Source organism: Dendrobates tinctorius, unplaced genomic scaffold (assembly GCF_039654945.1).
Source record: "Dendrobates tinctorius isolate UK_male_01 unplaced genomic scaffold, ASM3965494v1 ptg000382l, whole genome shotgun sequence".
In the NCBI taxonomy this organism is placed as follows: domain Eukaryota; kingdom Metazoa; phylum Chordata; class Amphibia; order Anura; family Dendrobatidae; genus Dendrobates; species Dendrobates tinctorius.
This window is the reverse complement of record NW_027362048.1, coordinates 771,634-795,521: the sequence shown is the minus strand read 5'-3', so window position 1 is coordinate 795,521 and position 23,888 is coordinate 771,634. Positions and strand designations below refer to the sequence as shown.

The 23,888-nt window shown below is 43.8% G+C and overlaps 1 protein-coding gene across 1 annotated transcript in view; it reads left to right on the top strand.

Moving 5' to 3' along the window:
* LOC141075953 (large neutral amino acids transporter small subunit 3-like) overlaps positions 1-23,888 on the top strand; it is a 292,296-nt gene that overhangs the window by 242,704 nt on the left and 25,704 nt on the right. Inside the window, exon 12 of the mRNA XM_073563148.1 lies at positions 22,856-22,964. Within this exon, the coding sequence (XP_073419249.1) occupies positions 22,856-22,964 (109 nt within the window). The remainder of the gene's footprint in view (positions 1-22,855; positions 22,965-23,888) is intronic.

Genomic DNA, 23,888 nt, shown 5'->3' with positions numbered 1-23,888 from the left:
TGTAGTCCTCAAGCCACGACGAGGCGTCTAGGAACATCGTAGGCACGCTCCACGGCTACTGCTAGTTGTGTGGTAAGATCAGGGATCTGCAATCTGCATAGTTACCAACCACTCTGCTTTTCTGTGGCTTAGCTTGTTTTGCCTTTTTCTCCTCGGTGACCCATTCATAACACGGGGCTGTAGAGGGAGAGAGCGGGAGAGCAGGGCTGTGAAGGAAGAGAATGGGGCTGTGGACGGAGAGAGCGGGAGAGCAGGGCTGCGAAGGAAGAGAACAGGGCTGTGGATGGGGAGAGCAGGGCTGTGAAGGAAGAGAACGGGGCTGTGGAGGGAGAGAGCGGGACAGCAGGGCTGTGGAAGAAGAGAGCAGGGCCGTGGAGGGACACCGGGACACGGATGTAGAACGCGGCTGCGGAGGGATAAAATGGGACGGCGGGTGGAGAGCGGAGCTGCGAAAGGAAAGAGCATGATGGCGGGTAGAGAGCAGGGCTGTTAAGGAAGACAGCGGGACCCACAGTTAGGCACTATGCCAGGGCAACGCCGGGCTCTTCAGCTAGTCTTCTATAAAGCCCAACCACAGGCTGGTGTTCATAGGAAATCTTACATGGGAGACATGGGGAACTGTCGTGGCAGCTGATCGGAACCCTGCAGTCACATTACTCAGTGGCTGTTATCTTGAAGACTTTACGTTGCTACTCTGATTGTATCACTTTTTGTTGGGTGCCAGCTATTGGCTAGTGGCTACAGTGCATGGATAGAAGCCCATACAATGACAGAACATGGCCTCCGCATATTTATAGCAGTCACCACTAAGTGAACAAAAGGCATTGTTATCACACTGTCCCAGTTCTAGCTGGATTGTCTTGAATTAAGGGAGCTGTCCTGCTGTCCCAAGGGCTCTGCCCTGCGTTCTACTCACCCAGTATGATGTCTTTTAATCAGGCAGTCTTTATTTATACACTAGCTGAAGAGCCCGGCGTTGCCCGAGCATAGTAACTAACTACGGTTAGTTATAACAAATTATGATTGTATATATTATATATATATAATGTGAGGTAGCACTGTCATTCAGTTAGGGGATCCTCGCTAGGCAGCGAACAAAACACATCCAGCACCGTGTTTTCATAAATCATAACATAGTCCATACGGTTTATTCCTCCATCATAAACCCACAGAAGCAACATAAACAGCATATAACAGCATAGCGTCCATTATAGCTTCACTCTGGTAGCAATGTCCAGCATACACCGGCTCTTCAGCCTCATAATTATCTCACCCACATCAGGGTTCTCTCATGGCTGTTGCTCCATGCTGCAGACATCCACTCTCTCCTCTGGGACTCTCGGACGCTGGCAGCCATTACACCCAGCCACACACAGGCTGTTAGTGAGGAGACAACTCTCCTCACGGGACCTTCCGCTCTGGACCAACCAGGTCCCTGCATTCACCTCATGTGACCTACCCTGGCCACATTATATGGTCCATAGTCACGCCCACCGGGTCACATGACCATGACCTCAACACAGGTCCTTCACACACTCACATAGTCTTTTACAATAGGGTTCTTAAACACACCCCCTGGGTGGGTTTGTAGGCAACTAGTTCCTGACACATTGTACCAGCACCTCAGCAGTATCACTGCTGATTAACACACCTAAATCTCCATCTCAAGGCCACTCACCTTGAGATAAATAACAGTCATTCCGTATTTCGCCATTCATCCACTCTCCTGGGACATCCATACAGCGCCTCCTAGCGGACACAGTGGTTACTACACCACATACCTCCCCCCTCTGTTCAAACTTGTGGGATTGACCACACATTACACCAGGCTCTTGTGACTGGGCAATCACTACACCTTGCCCCACAGGTCAAGAGAACCGTCTCCCTCTGTCATATGGCCTCATCTCTACGTTAGGCCTCCCCGCCCCCAGCGGTCAGAATATCGGCCCTGATCTTTGGCCCTCCAGTTACAGTCTGTCTGCATCATCAGACACTGTTTGGTCACCACGTTCCTCTCCCTATTTGTTCCGTTCCCCGACCATCTTCCCCGGTTGGTACGGCCATCAGTCTTAATCGGGCCTACTGCCTGGCCTGAGTCTGACTCATTCAGGGTCTCACAGGAACTACGGTCTCTCAACATCGTATGGCCCGTTGAACTGCCACTTGCTGACATTCTTCGGCCATCTGCCCTGTCACTTCTTGGAGCAACCCTTCGGGTCCTTACATCTTGGGTTGAAGGCGGCCGCCACCTAGTATTCCGTATTTCTTTATTGATTCGCCGAGGGTCCAGCCTCAACTGCTCAATCTCTTGCAGATACCCCACTTGATACTCCAAGAGCATCCGAAAGTTTCTCAGGCTTTCCACAGAGCCAACCACCAGGACGGGAATCCTACCCTCTTCACTGGATACCTGGTCTTCATCATCAGGAGGGATCCTCACCCTCACCACACCAGAGCTATTTACAAGGTCTTGCATTACCTTCCCAAATCTTCCAATGATTCTCCCAATCAGACCTTTGGAAACCGGAACTACCTCTTTCCGCAAACCCAACCAATCCATAGCCTCTCTTGCTAACTCTAGGCGTTGAGCAGCTTTCATATTACTCCGCCTAACCAACTGTTTGACATGGACACACTGCAGATGCATGTTTTTCAGGGCAGCCACCCACTTTGTTGTGTCTTCCCTGGCTGACATTATCACCAACTGCCGAGTCTCAGGCGCCCAGTGCACCTTACACGCTTTGACCGCCTCTTTGAAAGCTTCATGCACACCTTCCTCAGTGCAGGCCTCTTGCATGTCTTTTGGTACATCAATCACAAACTTGAAGGTCGTGGTCTTGCTCTTTTCTTGCCCAGGAGGCTCTGGCTTTACCACGGACACTTCCCTCACTACAGTTGCCCCGACCGGGTAACTGCCTTCTTCAGTTCTCAGCTCCTCAACCACACGAGATCTCATCTCTTCACGTCCGTCTGCCAAGATGGGCACCGGCAGCTCCGTTCCACCACTAGTCGGACCCGGCCGCTGTTCATCACTGTCCAAGTTCTTCTCCGCAGAAGACCACTTACAGTTTCTTTGAGCTCCAAGACTTCTTTCTCGAGCTCCTCAACCCTGTGCTCGGCCATTTGTCTCAGGACTCTTTCCCGTTTGACAAGTTCTTCCACTTCTTCCCTAATTGTCCTGTTCATGTTTTGCCACGTTGACAGGTGACCTCTGAGCTCAGAGACTTCCTTCTCTAGCCCTTCCATTCTATTCTCTCTTTCTCTCTCAGAGCCACAGTTACCCCCAGAGTCTGAGTCACCCCGGCCTGTCGAGTAATCCTTCCAGTTACCCACTAACCGTGTTTTCCCCCCAATCATCTCATCTCCCAGCCCACCATCCGTCATATCACGAGACGTCAGGTCCGTAGGTTGGGCAGATGTATTTCTTCTGGTCAGTTCTACCTCTGACCTGTCCACATCAGGAGCCGTCACTTTCTCAGTGTCTGCTGGCCCTACAGTCGAAACGTCTCCATTGTCCGACCATACGTCATCAAACAAAACAAAGTCCCGGCCCCTCTCCAAGGCGTAAACTAAGTCCCGTAGTATCCCGCCCCCTTGACACTCACCACCTTTGGTCCCCTCAAACATTACTCGGTCTACTGCATAGTTCACCCTGACCCCATGTTTACAGCGAACCCTGGCACTTTTCTTGGTCAGAGATAAAACGAGAGGAGTTCCTGTCAGAGTCACCTGACTCTGAGTCCAGTCTACCAAAGACTCCTTCCCGGTACAGCATCACGGTACACACCTGTGGCCCGTCATTATCCGGCAAATACATGCCGCACTCCTCAAAACTCATACAGACACACTGCGGTTCCCCAGACATACCCACTGAGGCAACTAGTGCTGCCATTTCCTGAACCACCCCAATTTGGGTCACCGCCCCCTCCTGGGACTCCAACCCTTTTTGGGTTTCCACCCCTATTTGGGTCACTGCCCCCTTCTGGGACTCCACTTCTTTTTGGGTTACCACCCCAATTTGGGTCACCGCCCCCTTCTGGGACTCCACCCCCTTTTGGGCTACCACCCCGATTTGGGCCACCGCCCCCTTTCGGGACTTCCCCATGTCCGTTATAATGGTCTTCTCAGACCGCAGTTCACACAATACACTTTGTGTCTTTTACGATACCACACAAGTCCTTGTTGGCACCACCACAGCTCCTGCTGTCACCGATCACCGAAACCACACCAGTTCCTTCTGGTGCTGCCACAGCTCCTGCTGCGCCATCTTCGTGGACCCGCTGATCCACCGGAAGCCGCTTGTCCCCTTCGTAACCCCGCCGAGTTACCGGAAGCCGCTTGTCACCTTCTTGACTCCCACTGAGCCACCGCAGGCTGAGTTGAGAAAAGAAGAAAAAAAAACACCACAAAAAGAAACCTCACATGTCCTGTCTGTGTGCTATTCAGGACGTACCGTCTCCGCCTGAGACCGTCCAACACACAGGGCACACCGGGTGCTATTCAGGGAGCCGACCCTCCTCCCAGGGTTTCCCAACACACCGGCCTCACCAGGTCCAGGGGCTCAGCGGGTGCTCTTCAGGACATCCGTCTCCACCTGAGACTGCCCAACACTCACGCCTCACCAGGTCCAAGGTCATACCACGTGCTCCAGGGATCCTCCCAACACTGACTCTCCAGGACCTTGCTCACTGAACCCTCCAGGAACACAGTCTTTCCCACTGCCCAGGTCAGTACCACACGAACACCAGTCCGTTACCTGGGTCGGCCACACAGGTCCTCGGTTACCTCTTAGGCTACTTTCACACTAGCGTTTTCTGGCGGACGTCACAATGCGTCGGCGCGACGTATTGACAGATGCGTCAAAAATAGTGAAAAACGGATGCAACGCATACAGTATTTCGACGGATCCATCGCAAATCCACTAGACGGTTCCGTCGAAAAACTGTATCCGTTGCATCCGTTGTGTCCATTTTTACCATCCGTTTCATCTGTTTTTATGACGGATCCGTTTTCCATGCACAGTCAGGTCTCTGGCTAGGTTTTATAGCAGCTGGACACTGGCTGCCTGGATGCTGGCTGGATGTTGGTTGAATGCTGGCTGGATGCTGGTTGAATGCTGGCTGGATGCAGTCTTCTGACTTCTTGCTGGCACATTTGGGGATGAAGCCCCAGGTCAGGATTATATAGATTTGGGGGTGTTTGGTGAATTGGCTACAAAATCCTGATTCTGAGCATGCTCAGTGTAAAAAAACGTATTGCAGCGCTGCATTCCGTCATACGATGTGTCACGACGGATCCTACGCCCATAGGCTTCCATTCTAGCCAATGACGCATGCCGCAGGATGCGTCACGACACGTTTTCCCGACGCAGACAAAAAACGTTACAATCAACGTTTTTTCCAGATGACGGGCCGCCAAATTCCGACGCATCCGTTGCACGACGTACACGACGCGTGACAATCCGTCGCGATGCGTCGCCAATACAAGTCTATGGGAAAAAAACGCATCCTGCGGGAGATTTTGCAGAATGCGTTTTTTTCACAAAACGACGCATTGTGACGTCTGCCAGAAAACGCTAGTGTGAAAGTAGCCTTATCCGCAGAGGCACCCTACAGCAATCCACAGTCTCTTTCTTACTGACCCCGGTCAGTACAACACGGTTTTCACAACCGTCACCTGCTGGCCGCGCAGGTTCTCGGACCCCTCTACCGCAGAGATATCCTATAAGTCTCTTTCTCCTGGGGAAATGGCCACACTGGGCTCACCGATCCGGACAGTGCCTTACTCACTAGGCCGCCCCACGGTTCCAGAACCACAGCCGGGTAGTGGCTTCCCCAACCGTCAGCCCTCCTGGCTCAGCATTGCCAGCACTGCAACATGCACTTTTTGGAAACCGTTGCCCTTAGCAACCAACTTTGCAGTCCTCTTCCGTTGCTCCCAGCAGCAAGGCTACAATAATGCCCATAGCTTTCTCCACCAAATGTGAGGTAGCGCAGTCATTCAGTTAGGGGATCCTCGCTAGGCAGCGAACAAAACACATCCAGCACCGTGTTTTCCTAAATCATAACATAGTCCATGCGGTTTATTCCTCCATCATAAACCCACAGAAGCAACATAAACAGCATATAGCAGCATAGCATCCATTATAGCTTCACTCTGGTAGCAATGTCCAGCATACACCGGCTCTTCAGCCTCATAATTATCTCACCCACGTCAGGGTTCTCTCATTTCTATTGCTCCACGCTGCAGACATCCACTCTCTCCTCTGGGACTCTCGGACGCTGGCAGCCATTACACCCAGCCACACACAGGCTGTTAGTGAGGAGACAACTCTCCTCACGGGACCTTCCGCTCTGGACCAACCAGGTCCCTGGATTCACTTCATGTGACCTACCCTGACCACATAGCCACGCCCACCGGGTCACATGACCATGACCTCATCACAGGTCCTTCACACACTCACATATTCTTTTACAATAGGGTTCTTAAACACCCCCCCTGGGTGGGCTTGTAGGTAACTAGTTCCTGACACATTGAATCAGCACCTCAGCAGTATCACTGCTGATTAACACACACCTAAATCTCCATCTCAAGGCCACTCACCTTGAGATAAATAACGGTCATTCCGTATTTCGCCATTCATCCTCTCTCCTGGGACATCCATACAGCGCCCCCTAGCGGACACAGTGGTTACTACACCACAATATATATATATATATATATATATATATATATAAAGCTGAGTGTAAAGCCCTGCCCACTCCGCATAGCCACATTTACTATAATATCCCACATCATCCCATCAGCCAGAGCCACCGGACTACTACCCCTAATATCCCACATCATCCCATCAGTCAGAGCCACCGTAATACTGCCACTAATATCCCACATCGTCCCGTCAGCCAGAGCCACCGGACTACTACCCCTAATATCCCACATCATCCCATCAGCCAGAGCCACCGGACTACTACCCCTAATATCCCACATCATTCTGTCAGCCAGAGCCACCGGACTACTACCCCTAATATCCCACATCATCCCATCAGAGCCACCAGACTACTACCACTAATATCCCATATCATCCTGTCAAACCCACTGGACTACTACCCCTAATATGCCACATCATCCTGTCAGCCAGAGCTACCGGACTACTACCACTAATATTCCACATCATCCTGTCAAAGCCACCGGACTACTACCCCTAATATCTCACATCATCCCGTCAGTCAGAGCCACCGGACAACTATCACTAATATCCCACATCATCCCGTCAGAGCCACCAGGTGTGAGGTTCTGAGCCATTTTTCTGTTCTGCTTGACTTTGCCCTTAATTTTGCCCTTATCAAAGATGGAGTGAGTAGCTTCACAAGGGGCCATCTTGTTCCTGTTTGACTTTTCCTGTTTCCTGCCTGCTGTGTACTAAAGGGACTCTGCACATTATACCTGTGCTTGTGTATCTGGATCTTCACCTGCTGCCAAGCTTGGAGAACTTGCATTGTGCCTGCTTCTTCTAAACCTCGGGATTCCCCGTTTGTTACTTACCTGCCGTCCTGCCTGACCGCCTCTCCTGTCCGGATCTGCTCTGCTTCTGTCATCTCTGCGGCCTGCTCTCCGCTTGGAGCCCGGTCCAGTCTCAGGACCTTAGGACTGTGTGCGCCTGGACCTCAGACTCTCGCCAGTTGGTTCGTACAGACTTTACCTGTTGCCAGAACTTATATCTATGATTCTATGATTCTATGATATCTACGTACCGTGCAATACTGAAGCCTGTTTACTGTTATACCCTGAACTACATCTGCATAGTACTGAGACCTGTTGCTACAATACAATACTGAACCTTTGAACATATACTGTGTTTGTCTTCTCTGACCCATGCCATCGAGTTCCATAGAACCTATAGTACTAATTTGACAGGATACACAAGCCATCAAATATGGAGCTCGCTGGGTCAAATTCTGTGGATGTACGTCTTAAAAAGATATGCACATTTATCTCAGGACTTCAAGGGGAGTTTCAGGCTACCAAAACAAAATTGTCAGCACTAGAGACTCAAGCTAACCATAATGCTACTATAGCCGATACATCCATTCAGGCGTTAGCTACTCGTCTCTCAAAGCTGGAGACTACGGTTTCAGCCCCAGCCGCAACCCCACCTTCGGTTCCAGCTTTCCCTAAACTCCCGCCATTCAGGTTCGGTGGCGAAAGAGAAAAATTCCGAGGGTTCCTTAATCAGTGTCAGCTGTATTTTGCTGCGCATGCGGCTCAGTTTCCAACAGGACGAGACAAGGTGTTGACTATGATAATGCTGTTAACCAACAAGGCTCTTGCTTGGGCAAATCCCCTGACTGAAACTAATGATGTCTGTTTGAATTCTTTAAATGATTTTATTTCCGCAATGTGTCAGATGTTCGATGACCCTAACCGAAGTGCCACAGCAGAAACCGCATTGCTAGCCCTCCATCAGGGAAAGCGTCCTGTCGTAGAATACGCAATGGAATTTCGGAGGTGGGTGTTGGACACTACGTGGTGCGACTCAGCAAAATACGCAGTGTTTAGGAGGGGTTTATCTGCCACAATTAAAGACGAACTGGCTAGAGGCGAGTCACCCGCTGCCCTGGGAGACTTCATAAATCATTGCATTCGGATTGATATCCGTCTTGCAGAACGCCGGCAAGAGAGATGGGCAGATGCTAACCGCAGTAATTTTGTGACCCTGCCGTCTCCCTCCAGGGAAGCCCAGAGCAAGTCCTTCCTCCCAGTAGAGTCAGAACCTATGCAGGTCGATGCAGTCCGGAGAAGTCCTCCTGACCCACGCAAGGAGCACCTCTTTAGATAAAATTTATGCTTCTACTGCGGAAAATCAGGTCACTATATTTCGAATTGTCCGGGTAAGAATCGCAAGACCACGGCTGCGGTAATCGAATGTGACTTTTCGGACGTATCTTCAGTAGTTTCCCACTCAAATCCTCCTAGGAAAGAAATAGTCGACTGGAATCACGACTTCTCCGACTGTACTTCAGAAATATCCTCACCGGTGAATGCAGCCATCTCTTCAGTGAGTTCCACTACTTCGACCTTGGACGGCTCAAGGAAGGACTCACACTGTTATATCCCCATCAAGATATGGACCCAGTCCCAATGGATTGCTAGTTTCACTATGGTGGACTCAGGGGCCAGCGGCAATTTTATGGACATTACATTCGCTAAAGAACACAGTATATGTTCACAAAAGAGGATCTCTCCGGTATTGATGGAAACTGTGGATGGTTCCCCACTGGTGTCCGGGCCCGTAGATCTTGAAACAACATCACTGAAAGTCCGTATGGGGGCGGATCACTCAGAAAGACTGTCCTTCTTGTTAATTTCCTCCCCTCATTTTCCCATAATCCTAGGACTACCATGGCTACGACTGCAAAACCCTACTATCAATTGGGAGACAAAGGAAATACAGTTTCCTAGAAGACAGATATCATCTAAGGAACCAGCTTTAGTTGGGTCAGCATGCTCCATTGACTTACATCTACCAATTGAGTATCAGGATTTCATCGATGTATGTGACAAGAAAAATGCAGACAAATTGCCTCCACATTGACCGTACGATTGCCCCGTGGAACTGCTACCTGGTGCCGCGATTCCGTTCGGTAACATTTACCCTTTGGCTGGGCCAGAATTAAAAGCCCTCAAGGAGTACATCGATGAAAACCTAGCCAAGGGATTTATACGACCATCTTCTTCCCCGGCGGGTGCCCAGATCTTCTTCGTGAAAAAGAAGGATGGCTCACTCCGCCCATGTATTGATTACCGAGAGCTCAACAAAATTACGATCAGGAACTCCTATCCACTTCCATTAATTCCCGAATTACTGGAAAGGGTGCGACACTCTAAAATCTTCACGAAATTAGATCTCCAGGGAGCATACAATCTAGTACGGATCCGTCCCGGTGACGAGTGGAAGACAGCCTTCCGGTCACGCTATGGACATTTTGAGTACCTCGTCATGTCTTTTGGTCTCCGTAATGCACCGGCTACGTTTCAACACTTGGTGAATGACATTTTCAGAGACATACTCGATATTTTTGTTGTTGTATATTTGGATGACATTTTAATCTTTTCCAGCAACTTCAAGGAGCATCAGCAGCACCTGAGAGTAGTCTTGGATCGCCTACGGCAGAATCACTTGTATATCAAGCTAGAGAAATGCGAGTTCCACAAAACGGAAATCCAATTCTTGGGGTATGTTATCTCTCCTCAGGGTCTCAGCATGGATGCCAGTAAAACTCAAGCCATCCAGGAGTGGCCAATTCCCAAGTCTGTGAAGGAAGTACAACGATTTATTGGATTCGCCAATTTTTACAGACGATTCATTAAAAAATTTTCAGAGATCGTCATACCCATCACCCAATTGACCCGGAAGAAGATACCATTTGTCTGGTCACCGCAAACGCAGATGGCATTTTCTAAATTGAAAGCTAAATTTACATCAGCACCGATCCTCATACACCCGGATCCGGATCGAGCTTTCATAATGGAAGCAGACGCTTCTGACTGTGCGATAGGGGCCATTCTCTCGCAAAGAACAGGTGAGAAAGATCTTTTACATCCTTGTGCCTTTCTTTCACAGAAATTATCGCCCGCAGAGAAGAATTATGATGTCGGAAATAAAGAGCTATTGGCCATTATAACCGCGTTCAAGGAATGGAGGCATCTACTGCAAGGAGCATCTCACGAGATTGTCGTACTTACGGACCATCGGAAACTCCAATTCATGAGATCGGCAAGGTGTCTAAAGCCCAGACAGGCCCGATGGACTTTATTCCTTAATCAGTTTGACTTCATTGTTTCCTACAGGCCAGGCTCTCATAATGGGAAGACCGATGCACTATCTAGGATTCACTCAGGTAACGTAACTCCAGTATTACCTCAGAGGACCATACTCTCAGAAACAAACTTCATAGGGGTTTAACACAATCAAGATCTATTAACAAGTATTAAGGAAGCCTACACTGGAGACCCACTACTGATCCGACCCCCCCAATCAGGTAAACCTAACCTTGAAAAACAGACTTTGGTTTCAGGGACAACGCCTGTATATTCCAGAAACGGTCAGACTAAGTGTACTAAAATTAATGCATGACTCAAAGATCGCCGGTCATAGAGGAGTCCAGAAGACCCAGGAATTCTTGTCTCGCTTCTTTTGGTGGCCGACCTACCGGAGAGACGTTCAGCATTACGTCTCGTCATGTGAGGTATGTGCAAGATCAAAGGTTCCCTGCTCCTCACCTACGGGATTGCTACAACCCATCCCTATTCCATCTCGCCCTTGGGGGTCTATTTCAATGGATTTTATTGTAGAGTTGCCTACTTCTAAGGGGAAAAGCACTATCCTAGTAGTGATCGACCGTTTGACCAAGGCTGCCCATTTCATTCCCTGTATCGGTCTTCCGACAGCCAAACAGACAGCGGACCTCATCGTACAAAATGTTTTTCGGCTACATGGAGTTTCTGACAAAGTGATATCAGATCGAGGGGTCCAATTTACCTCAAGATTTTGGCGAAGCTTCTGTGAAGCCCTGGACATCAAGGTACATCTATCATCTGCTTTCCATCCGCAGTCTAACGGACAAACGGAACGGACTAATCAAACCTTGGAGCAGTGCTTGCGTTGCTACGTATGCCACTTACAAGATGATTGGGTAAACTTACTCCTACTCCCGATGGCCGAATTCACATATAACAACTCGCAGAGTGCCTCCACCAAGCAGTCTCCTTTCTTTGCTAATAAGGGGTATCATCCCAGCATTCTCCCTCGACTCCCGATAGACACGTCCGTACCCGCAGCAGCTGACCGAATTACGTATTTACAACAGAATTTAGAGTCTTTGAAACAAACGCTGGCTCAGGAGAGATACAAGAAGGCTGCAGACAGGTTCCGTAAACCAGCACCAACATACAAGGTAGGAGACATGGTCTGGCTTTCGACAAGAAATTTAAAATTAAGGATTCCGACATCTAAGTTGGGACAGAAATATGTTGGCCCATACAAAATCAACAACATAGTACGTCCCGTAGCCTGCCGTCTTAAATTGCCTACATCTTTGAAAATACACCCTGTTTTTCATGTCTCCCTGCTTAAACCAGTAGTATCGAATCCCTTTCCCGGACTTACACCCGTTCCACCTGGTCCGGTTCTCATTGACGGGCAAGAAGAATTTATTGTGGAAGGGATCATCGACTCTCGGATCCATAGGAGGAAACTTCAATACTTGGTGAAATGGCAGGGTTACCCATCGGAGGAGAAATCCTGGGAACCTCAGGAGAACATTCGAGCTCCCCGTCTGATCAAACAGTTCCATAGCCGATACCCCAGTAAACCAGAGGACATCCTTGAAGGAGAGAATGGTGTGAGGTTCTGAGCCATGTTTCTGTTCTGCTTGACTTTGCCCTTAATTTTGCCCTTATCAAAGATGGAGTGAGTAGCTTCACAAGGGGCCATCTTGATCCTGTTTGACTTTTCCTGTTTCCTGCCTGCTGTGTACTAACGGGACTCTGCACATTATACCTGTGCTTGTGTATCTGGAGCTTCACCTGCTGCCAAGCTTGGAGAACTTGCATTGTGCCTGCTTCTTCTAAACCTCGGGATTCCCCGTTTGTTACTCACCTGCCATCCTGCCTGACCGCCTCTCCTGTCCAAATCTGCTCTGCTTCTGTCATCTCTGCGGCCTGCTCTCCGCTTGGAGCCCAGTCCAGTCTCAGGACCTTAGGACTGTGTGCGCCTGGACCTCAGACTCTCGCCAGTTGGTTCGTACAGACTTTACCTGTTGCCAGAACTTATATCTATGTACCGTGCAATACTGAAGCCTGTATACTGTAATACCCTGAACTACATCTGCATAGTACTGAGACCTGTTGCTACAATACAATACTGAACCTTTGAACATATACTGTGTTTGTCTTCTCTGACCCATGCCATCGAGTTCCATAGAACCTATAGTACTAATTTGACACCAGGCTACTACCACTAATATCCAACATCATTCCGTCAGCGCTAACGGACTGCTACCCCTAATATCCCACATCATCCCGTCAGTCAGAGCCACTGGACTACTATTCCTAATATCCCACATCATCCCGTCAGCCAGAACCACTGGACTACTACCCCAAATATCTCACATCATCCTGTTAGTGAGAGCTACCGGACTACTACCCCTAATATCCCACATCATCCCGTCAAAGCTACCAGACTTCTACCCTTAATATCCCACATCATCCTGTCAGAGCCACCGGACTACTACTCCTAATATCCCACCTCATCCCGTCAGCCTGGAGTCAGAACTAGAGCGTTGAGTGGAACGGTCTTAACTTCCATACCGGGGATCCCTTTAAGAGAGTCCTGGCATCAGAACCAGAGTGCTGAGTGGATTTGACCTGACTTCCATACCAATGATCCCTTTAATAGAAGCCTGGGGTGAGAATCAGAGCGCTGAGGGATTTACCCTAACTTCCATACCGGAGATCCCTTTAAGAGAGGCCTGGTGTCAGTACCAAAGCGCAGAGTGGATTTGCCTTCATTTCCATACCAGGGATCCCTTTAAGAGGGGCCTGGGTTCAGAATCAGAGCACAGAGTGGATTTGCCCTAACTTCCATACCAGAGATCCCTTTAAGAGGGAAGATGTGCCTATGGGATGGAGGATGTGTGATGGCTAAATGGGCACTGGACTATGGGATGGAGGATGTGTGATGGGTATATGGGCACGGGAGGGGGTGATTCATTTCTGTCATGTGCTCTCTGCTCTTTTCAGAGGGGCAGACAATGGCTGGGAGCTTATGTTCCCAGGGATGCTAAATTTCTCCCAGCAGGTTAGTGTCTGCTGAGGTGTTGTGGAGTGGGAAAACTATTGCTCATCTCAGCCAATCACAGCTCAGCTTTCATCTTTTAAACAGCTCTGGTGAAATTAAAGATGCTTAGTGATTGGTTGCAAGGAAAACAGTTGCTCATAGCAACCAATCACAGCTCAGCTTCTTTTAAACAGCTCTGGTGAAATGAAAGATGCTTTGTGATTGGTTGGTGATACACACATACATTCAATTTTATATATATATATATAGCTCCTCCTCCTTAGGGGTGGGGACAACATCACTATGTTCTTCACACACTTACATTAAAGGGAATCTGTCACCTCATTTTGGCAATCTATGTAAATGATTTCAGTCCGTTTTGGGTCCTTTCCTCCACCCCGCTTTGGCCGCTGTCAGCAATATTTCTGGGAATTTCCGTAGTTGTCCTCCACATTACGCATGTGCACATTGCAATCTTGACTCGTGCACGTGCAGTATGCTTTGCCCAACTGCAAAGCTGAAAAGCATAAGTGTGCATGTGCCGGTGGACTATGTCCTGGAAGTATTTAGCTGTGTTCCGGGACATATTTCACCGGCGCATGCGCACTAATGCTTTTCGGCTTTGCCTGCAGTTGGGCAAAGCATACTGCGCTTGCGTGAGTCAAGATTTCAATGCGCACGCGCGTAATGTGGAGGACAACTATGGTATTTCCCAGAAATATTGTGAACAGCGGCCAAAGAGGGGTGGAGGAAAGGACCCAAAACACCACCCATCGGACCAGACCAAAATAATTTACATAGACCACCAAAATGAGGTGACAGATTCCCTTTAACACCTTCATCCCGAAGCCTGTTTTCACCTTCCTGACCAAGCCAATTTTTACAATTTTACACTGTCACTTTATGAGGTAATAACTCTGGAACGCTTCAATAGATCCCACTGATTCTGAGAATGTTTTCTTGTGACATATTGTACTTCATAATAGTGGTAAAACTTCTTTGATATGACTTTATTTGTGAAAAAAAACCAATGGAAATGTTGTGAAAATTTTGAAAATTTCGCAATTTTCAAACTTATATGCTATGAAATCCTAAGAAAATGATATCATAATACACTATAGGAACAGAAAAGCGCAATAGGGTCTTATCCGGGTTAATATTGAAATAATAAAAGAAATATACTCACCTATTATAGGAGAGATCGGGCATATATGATCAGTGTCAGCTGCTGCACGTCTAATGGTCAAACAAGGAACAGCTGCTATATCAATTCTTACGGAATTAATTTTTGGACTTTCTGTGCGCTGCTTGACAAAATACATGATTCCAATTATAATTGAAGATTATTTATTTATCCCAACGCGTTTTGAAGTGAACACCACTTCTTCCTCAGGGATGACAAATATGTGCAGACGGTGTTATCTCAGGACTATATACACTCGGCGCCAATAGTCACATGTTCTTTTTCTAGAAGTCAAAGTTCAAACACATAAAATGACAATATCATTAATCTTTGCATCATAAAACAATAATGTCTCTTTATTTTATTATAGAAAAAACTTAAAAAAGAAGAAAAAGAAGAAAAAAAGAGGAAAAAAGGGAAAAAAGAAAAACACGTCCAAAAAAACGAACCCGCTACAAAAAGAGTTGGAAAATACTGGCACATTACTTATCCACTTACATCAGATGAAAAAAAAAAAGTCTTATCTAAAGGATTAACCTTTTGTCCTACGCATAAAGTAAATGATTTTGATCTTTTTTTGGATCTTCAAATTTTTATTAGAAAATTAAAGTTGAAACGACATTTTTTAATCAAGGAAATAAATCAAGTCCCAGCTAATAATATTACTAGTGACAATGAAGCAAAATTGATTGAAATTGAAACGGATATGAAATTTCATTTGGATGTACCTGTTAAATCTAATTTTTACCCAGTAGAAAATAAGGGTCATTATTTGAATGTTTTTAATGATTTAGTACAAGAGAAATTTAAGGAAATATCCTCTATTAAGGATAATTATATATGTAAAACCAATTTAAGCAAAGAAGAAAAAATAGCGCTTAAATCATTGGGGTCGAATACTGATATTGTAATCCGTTCAGCAGATAAAGGGGGTGGAATTGTCATCCAGGATCGCAGCGATTATTTTAATGAAGCCCTTAAAATATTATCGGATAAAAAATATTATACAAAAACTTCACTGAATTTTATCCCTATTATAAAGGAGAACTATTATAGAATGATTTTACAAGCGAAAAATATGAATATTTTTAATAAAAATGAGTTTATATTTCTCAATGTACCAAATCCACATATTCCCTTTTTTATCATCTACCAAAGATTCATAAAGATCTAAAGAATCCTCCAGAGAGACCGATCATATCGGGAACTAATTCTTTAACTAGTAATTTATCCCATTTTATTGACAGAATTATGGTGGTCCATGTTCATATCCGAGATTCAACACATTTAATTCAATTTTTACAAAAAATTTAGTGGAAACCTCAATACATATTTTTAACAATGGATGTATCTTCTCTATATTCTAATATATCGCACAATATCGGTCTTGCCTGTTTAAATAAAATTTTATTAAGGGATAATAGACTAACAAAAGATCAAAAAAGTTTTTTATTAAAGGGTATGGAATTTATTTTGAAAAATAATTATTTTACCTTTGAAGGATCTTTATATCACCAGTGCAATGGGCTCAAAAGTCACACCTACTTACGCAAATATTTTTATGGGAGTTTTTGAGGATTTTTATATTTTTAACTCTAAATGGTATAATAATTTAATTATTTATAAAAGATTTATTGATGATTTGTTTTTCATATGGGATAATTCCAACAATGACATTGCAAATTTATTGATGAAATTAATACTAATAATTGGGGCTTATCCTTTTCTTCATGATATGATACTAATATTATTAATTTTTTGGATATTACTATTTTTATTAAGGATAATGAAATCATGACAGACTTTTTTTAAAAAATGTTGACATAAATAGCTGTATACCTTTTAACAGTGGACACTTTGGTAAATGGCTGAGAAACATCCATGATAATCAATTTAGAAGAATAAGAAAAAATTGCTGTGATATGGAAGATTTTAAAGAACAAGCTGTCATTTTAAGAAAAAGATTTATGGATAAAAATACCCTGAGAATTTAATTAAACATGCCTATAATAAATGTGTTAATTTATCACAGCATTCTTTAATCAATGGATCAAAAACAATAAAGCCTGATAATAATAAATTCATGGTTAATTTTATTACTCAGTATTGCACTGAACATATGAGAATACGGAATATTTTACAAAATAATTGGCATATTTTATTAAGTGACCCAATTCTACAAAAAATCCTCCCCAAAAACCCGGGGGTTACTTTTAGAAGAGCACCCAATATTAAAAGTCTAGTAGCCCCAAGTCGATTAAAAGTTAATAATAAACCAATCCCATTGATAAATGATCCTGTAAAATGGATTTTCAAATGTGGACGTAAAAATTGCCTATGCTGTAATATTATTACCCATAAAGGAAAATTTATTAAATCTACCAATACCAACGAATCTTTTCCGATTAAACAATATCTCAGTTGTACTACAGATTTTGTCATCTATTTGATTGAGTGTGAATGTAAAAAACAATATGTGGGTAGGACAATGCAACCATTACATCTAAGAGTTAATTCCCATAGACACAATATAAAAAAAGGATTTTTACTGCATGGTCTCTCAAGACACTTTGCAATTAAACATAACAAAATATTAATGGATTGAAAATTAGCCCAATTGAGCAAATATCTAGTGATATTCATGATAGAATAGGACAACTGAACAGAAAATAGATATTTTGGATTTATAGGCTTAATACCCTAAAACCTAATGGGTTAAACAAAATCACTGAAGTATTTTTATAAGATTTTTTAAAAATATAATTTTTGAGTCTTAACAATTTTTAACCTGTATTTATACTAATCATTATTATTTTTAATATTTTTTATGTTTTAACCGCAGATTCTCATGTGCAACTTTCACTCATGTGCGACTTTTACTATGTGCTGTTTTTTGTATAATCTAATGCGGTTGTAATTAATTACTTGTGTGCATATATTTATGATATTTTTCTCTTTATAATGATATAGAGTGATATACATATTTTTGTCAGTGGAGGGTGCGATCTGGTTTTCTTTCCCCATCTCTGGCTGACTTGATTATAAGTCAGACTTTTATAATTGATATTACGATTAGATCCTGGTATTTAGTGAAATGAAAAGTTTGTTTCTGATGCAGGTATGTCAGTACACATATGGATTTGAGGCCTCCTTATTTTGTGCAGCGATCCAAGCTTCCATTGTGCGCTCTTCCAAGTGTTGGTCCTTTCCTTGCGCTGGGTGCCACGATCATTTTTGACATTTGAGACAGCGAAATTCACTTGCCGATTTGGATTGACATCTAGATACATTTACCAATGTGAATTGCTTTGTACGTCAATGTGTCTATGTACTAGGAGCGATCCCTGCTTCTTTTGTGCGCTTATACTGATATGGTCTGTTCACTGCGCCGGGCACTATCATTTATTTAGACATCTGATACATTTGTCAATGTGTTTTTTTCGTTTCAATGTGTTATAATTATTCCCTGACGATTCAATTACATCAATCTTGCAAAATTTTAGTGAAAGAATATATATAATAATTTTCATTAAATATCTTTTTAACCGCTTCCCGACCGCCCACAGTAGATAAACGTTGGCGCTTGCTGGGCTTTGTGCAGCGTTGACGTTTATCTACTGTCGGCGGTTTTGTGCCCCCCAGGACCCCCACATACCTTATAACGCGGGGATCCCGGTGCACAATGCATGCTGGGACCCCCGACGTCATCGAGACCTGATTGGTTCAGGTCCTGATGACGTCAGCGTTACAGCAGCCAATGAGAGTGCTCGCTGGGAAAGCTGCTTGTTTCCCGGCGATCTCACTCATTGTAACGTGACTTCTCCTCTGATCTCACACTGACAGATGATCAGAGGTGAAGCAGCGTTACTGTGTGACTAGATCGCTGCCTGGCACAGCTGATCGCTTCCTGGCACAGCTGTGCCAGGCAGCGATCTTGTCACACAGTAACGCTGCTTCACCTCTGATCATCTGTCAGTGTGAGATCAGAGGAGAAGTGGCGTTACTATGAGTCAGATCGCAGGGCAGCGATCTTGTCACAAAAAGAAAAAAAAAGCAGGTACACAGGTTAGGGCTAGGGCTGGGATTAAGGTTATGGGTGTGTTGGTGTTAGGTTTGTGGATAGGGGTAAGGTTAGGGCTGAGATTAGGGTTAGGGGTGTTTTGAGGTTAGGGTTGGAATTAGAATTGGGGGTTTCCACTGTTTAGGTATATCAGGGGCTCTGTAAATGCAATATGACGCCCGCAGACCATTCCATCAAAGTCTGCATTTCAGAACGTCACTACTTCCCTTCCGAGCCCCACCGTGTGCCCAAACAGTAGTTTTCTCCCACATATTGGGTACCAGCGTACTCAGGACAAATTGGACAACAACTCTTAGGGTCCAATTTCTCCTGTTACCCTTGTGAAAATAAAAATTGGGGGCTAAAATATCATTTTTGTGGAAAAAAATAATTTTTTTATTTTCACGCCTCTACATTATAAACTTTAGTGAAACACTTGGGGGTTCAAAGTGCTCACCACACATCTAGATAAGTTCCTTGGGGGGTCTAGTTTCCAAAATGAGGTGACATGTGGGAGGTTTCCACTGTTTAGGTACATCAGGGGCTCTGCAAATGCGACATGACACCCGCAGACCATTCCATCAAAGTCTGCATTTCAGAGCGTCACTACTTCCCTTCCGAGCCCCACCGTGTACCCAAACAGTAGTTTTCTCCCACATATAGGGTACCAACGTACTCAGGACAAATTGGACAACAACTCTTAGGGTCCAATTTCTCCTGTTACCCTTGTGAAAATAAAAATTGGGGGCTAAAATATCATTTTTGTGGAAAAAAATAATTTTTTTATTTTCACGCCTCTACATTATAAACTTTAGTGAAACACTTGGGGGTTCAAAGTGCTCACCACACATCTAGATAAGTTCCTTGGGGGGTCTAGTTTCCAAAATGAGGTGACATGTGGGAGGTTTCCACTGTTTAGGTACATCAGGGGCTCTGCAAATGCGACATGACACCCGCAGACCATTCCATCAAAGTCTGCATTTCAGAGCGTCACTACTTCCCTTCCGAGCCCCACCGTGTACCCAAACAGTAGTTTTCTCCCACATATAGGGTACCAACGTACTCAGGACAAATTGTACAACAACTCTTAGGGTCCAATTTCTCCTGTTACCCTTGGGAAAATAAAAATTGGAGGCTAAAAGATCATTTTTGTGGAAAAAAAATGATTTTTTTTATTTTCACGGCTCTACATTATAAACTTTAGTGAAACACTTGGGGGTTCAAAGTGCTCACCACACATCTAGATAAGTCCCTTGGGGGGGTCTAATTTCCAAAATGGGCTCACTTGTGGGGGGTTTCCACTGTTTAGGTACATCAGGGGCTCTGCAAACGCGACACGACACCCGCAGAACATTCCATCAAAGTCTGCATTCCGGAACATCACTACTTCCCTTCCGAGCCCCACCGTGTGCCCAAACAGTAGTTTTCTTCCACATATGGAGTACCAGTGTACTCAGAACAAATTGGACAACAACTTTTGAGGTCCAATTTCTCCTGTTACCCTTGTGAAAATAAGAAATTGGGGGCTATAAGATCATTTTATGGAAAAAAAATGATTTTTTATTTTCATGGCTCTACGTTATAAACTTCTGTGAAGCACTTAGGGGTTCAAAGTGTTCACGACACATCTAGATAAGTTCTTTAAGGGGTCTAGTTTCCAAAATGGGGTCACTTGTTGGGGGTTTCCACTGTTTAGGTACATCAGGGGCTCTCCAAATGCGACATGGCATCCGATCTCAATTCCAGCCAATTCTGCATTGAAAAAGTCAAACGGCACTCCTTCCGTTCTGAGCTCTGCCGTGTGCTCAAACAGTGGTTTAGCCCCACATACGGGGTATTGGCGTATTCGGGAGAAATTGCACAAAAAATTTTGTGGTTAATTTTCTCTTTTTACACTTGTGAAAGTAAAAACAAATGGTTCTGAAGTAAAAAGTTTGTGAAAAAAAGTTAAATGTTTATTTTTTCCTTCCATATTCCATTCATTCATGTGAAGCACCTGAAGGGTTAATAAACTTCTTGAATGTGGTTTTGAGTACATTGAGAGGTGCAGTTTTTAGAATGGTGTCACTTTTGGGTATTTTCTGTCATATTGACCCCCCAAACTCACTTCAAATGTGAGGTGGTCCCTAAAAAGAATGGTGTTGCAAATTTTGTTGTAAAAATGAGAAATCGCTGGTCAACTTTGAACCCTTATAACTTCCTAAAAAAAAATTATGTTTCCAAAATTGTGCAGATGTAAAGTAGACATGTGGGAAATGTTATTTATTAACTATTTTGTGCGATATCATTCTCTGATTTAAGGGCATAAAAATTAAAAGTTTGAAAATTGCAAAATTGTCTAAATTTTCGCCAAATTTTGATTTTTTTAACAAATAAGCGCAGATCATATCTAAGAAATTTTACCACCATCATGAAGTACAATATGTCATGAGAAAACAGTGTCAGAATCAGTAGGATCCGTTGAAGCATTCTAAAGTTATGACCTCATAGAGTGACACTGGTCAGAATTGAAAAAATTGGCCCGGTCACGAAGGCAAAAACAGGCTCGGGTGCGAAGGGGTTAATAAGTTTTTACAAATTTATCTTTTATATCTTATATATATTTTTATATATATATATTTTCAGGAATATATTGATTAATTTTTTTCTTCCATTGAGATGTACTTCCAATTTGGTATAGTGGATAAGTAATGTGCCAGTATTTTCCAACTCTTTTTGTAGCGGGTTCGTTTTTTATGGACGTGTTTTTCTTTTTTCCCTTTTTTCCTCTTTTTTTCTTCTTTTTTAAGTTTTTTCTATAATAAAATAAAGAGACATTATTGTTTTATGATGCAAAGATTAATGATCATGTCATTTTATGTGTTTGAACTTTGACTTCTAGAAAAAGAACATGTGACTATTGGCGCCAATTTTTGCACATATTTGTCATCCCCTGAGGAAGAAGTGGTGTTCACTTCGAAACGCGTTGGGAATAAATGATTACTCTTCAATCATAATTGGAATCGTGTATTTTGTCAAGCAGCGCACAGAAAGTCCAAAAATTAATTCCATAAGAATTGATGAAGAAAATTATATTGGTATATAGAGAGATACATCTATAGTAGTGTATTTCTATATCCCCGTTCTAGAGGGAAAATAAAAGTCAGATTTTTTTCTTCATATAAAATTACTATAAAATAATGAAAGAAAAGCATAATTTTTTAATGTACTTTAGCAAAAATAAACACCACAAATCAGCAAATAACACAGACATTTTTGGTGTCCTTGTAAAACCCGTGCTCATGTGTGACCAACACTCTGTTCACTGTCTATGTGATTGCCGCAGATAACCAAGTACAGCTTTTGGCCATCTCTGCCCATCTCATATGTACTGTAGTAAGTAGAGCAGCGGTTGCACATGTGCACTATTGCTCCATTTACAAGTTTTGGAACTTGGCATTCGACCCCCGGCGGTCATACATTTATCACCTATTTTTTCAGCTTATACAAGGACATTGTAATATACATAGATCTTTTTAATGATTATTCATAAATAATGTCTGATTTGCCTACCAAATGTGGACACATACTAAGCAATGTAGTTCAATTTACTGACAGCTGAATTATCTTTATATCTCAACTTGGATTGCCACTAAGACTTACCACCACACATTCTAATACTAACACTGTCCAATGCCACACAAGGTTTGCCCAATTTGTATCTCATATTTTAAAAATGCTTTACTATTACAAAATCCTATTGTTTTCTAACTTTATTTTTTTTGTTATTGTTTAGGTCTAAGAATGTGCAGAAACTCACCAATGCTACCAGAGCATTTGTTTTCACAAATATAATACTTATTATATTCGGGGTTACATGTTTGATTAACAATCTCCCATTACAAGTAAGTGATCAAAATTGTCATCAGTATTTTAATATATGTTAAAAACTGTTTTTGTTTTTTTCTGTTTGGTTGTTTTTTTTGTACAACATATAATTCTTTTAATTCTTTATTAGTGTAGAGTAGGAGTTTTCTCCATACAAAATTGTAAAGCATCCATCAATTGGTAACACAGTACCATATTCCCTGTCCTGTAAACTGGGTATAATTCTCATTATCTGTATTATTCTGTATATATACACTGTACAGTACCATTTCTGTATATATACACTGTCCAGTACCACTTCTCCTGTCCTGTATAAATACACTGCATAGTACCACTCCTCCTGTCCTGTATATATATGCACTGCACAGTACCACTCCTCCTGTCCTGTATATACGCACTGCACAGTACCACTCCTCCTGTCCTGTATAAACGCACTGCACAGTACCACTTCTCCTGTCCTGTATATATACACTGTACAGTACCACTTCTGTATATATACACTGTACAGTACCACTTTTCCTGTATAAACACGGTACAGTAGCACTCCTGTCCTGTATATACACTGCACAGTACCACTCCTGTCCTGTATATATACACCGCACAGTACCACTTCTCCTGTCCTGTATATATATGCACTGCACAGTGCCACCCCTCCTGTCCTGAATATATACACTGCACAGTACCACTTCTCCTGTCCTGTATATATATGCACTACACAGTACCACTCCTCCTGTCCTGTATATACACACTGCACAGTACCACTCCTCCTGTCCTGTATATATAAACTGCACAGTACCGCTTCTCCTGTCCTGTATATATATGCACTGCACAGTACCACTCCTCCTGTCCTGTATATATACACTGCACAGTACCGCTTCTCCTATCCTGTATATACACTGCACAGTACCACTTCTCCTGACCTATATATATATATATATGCA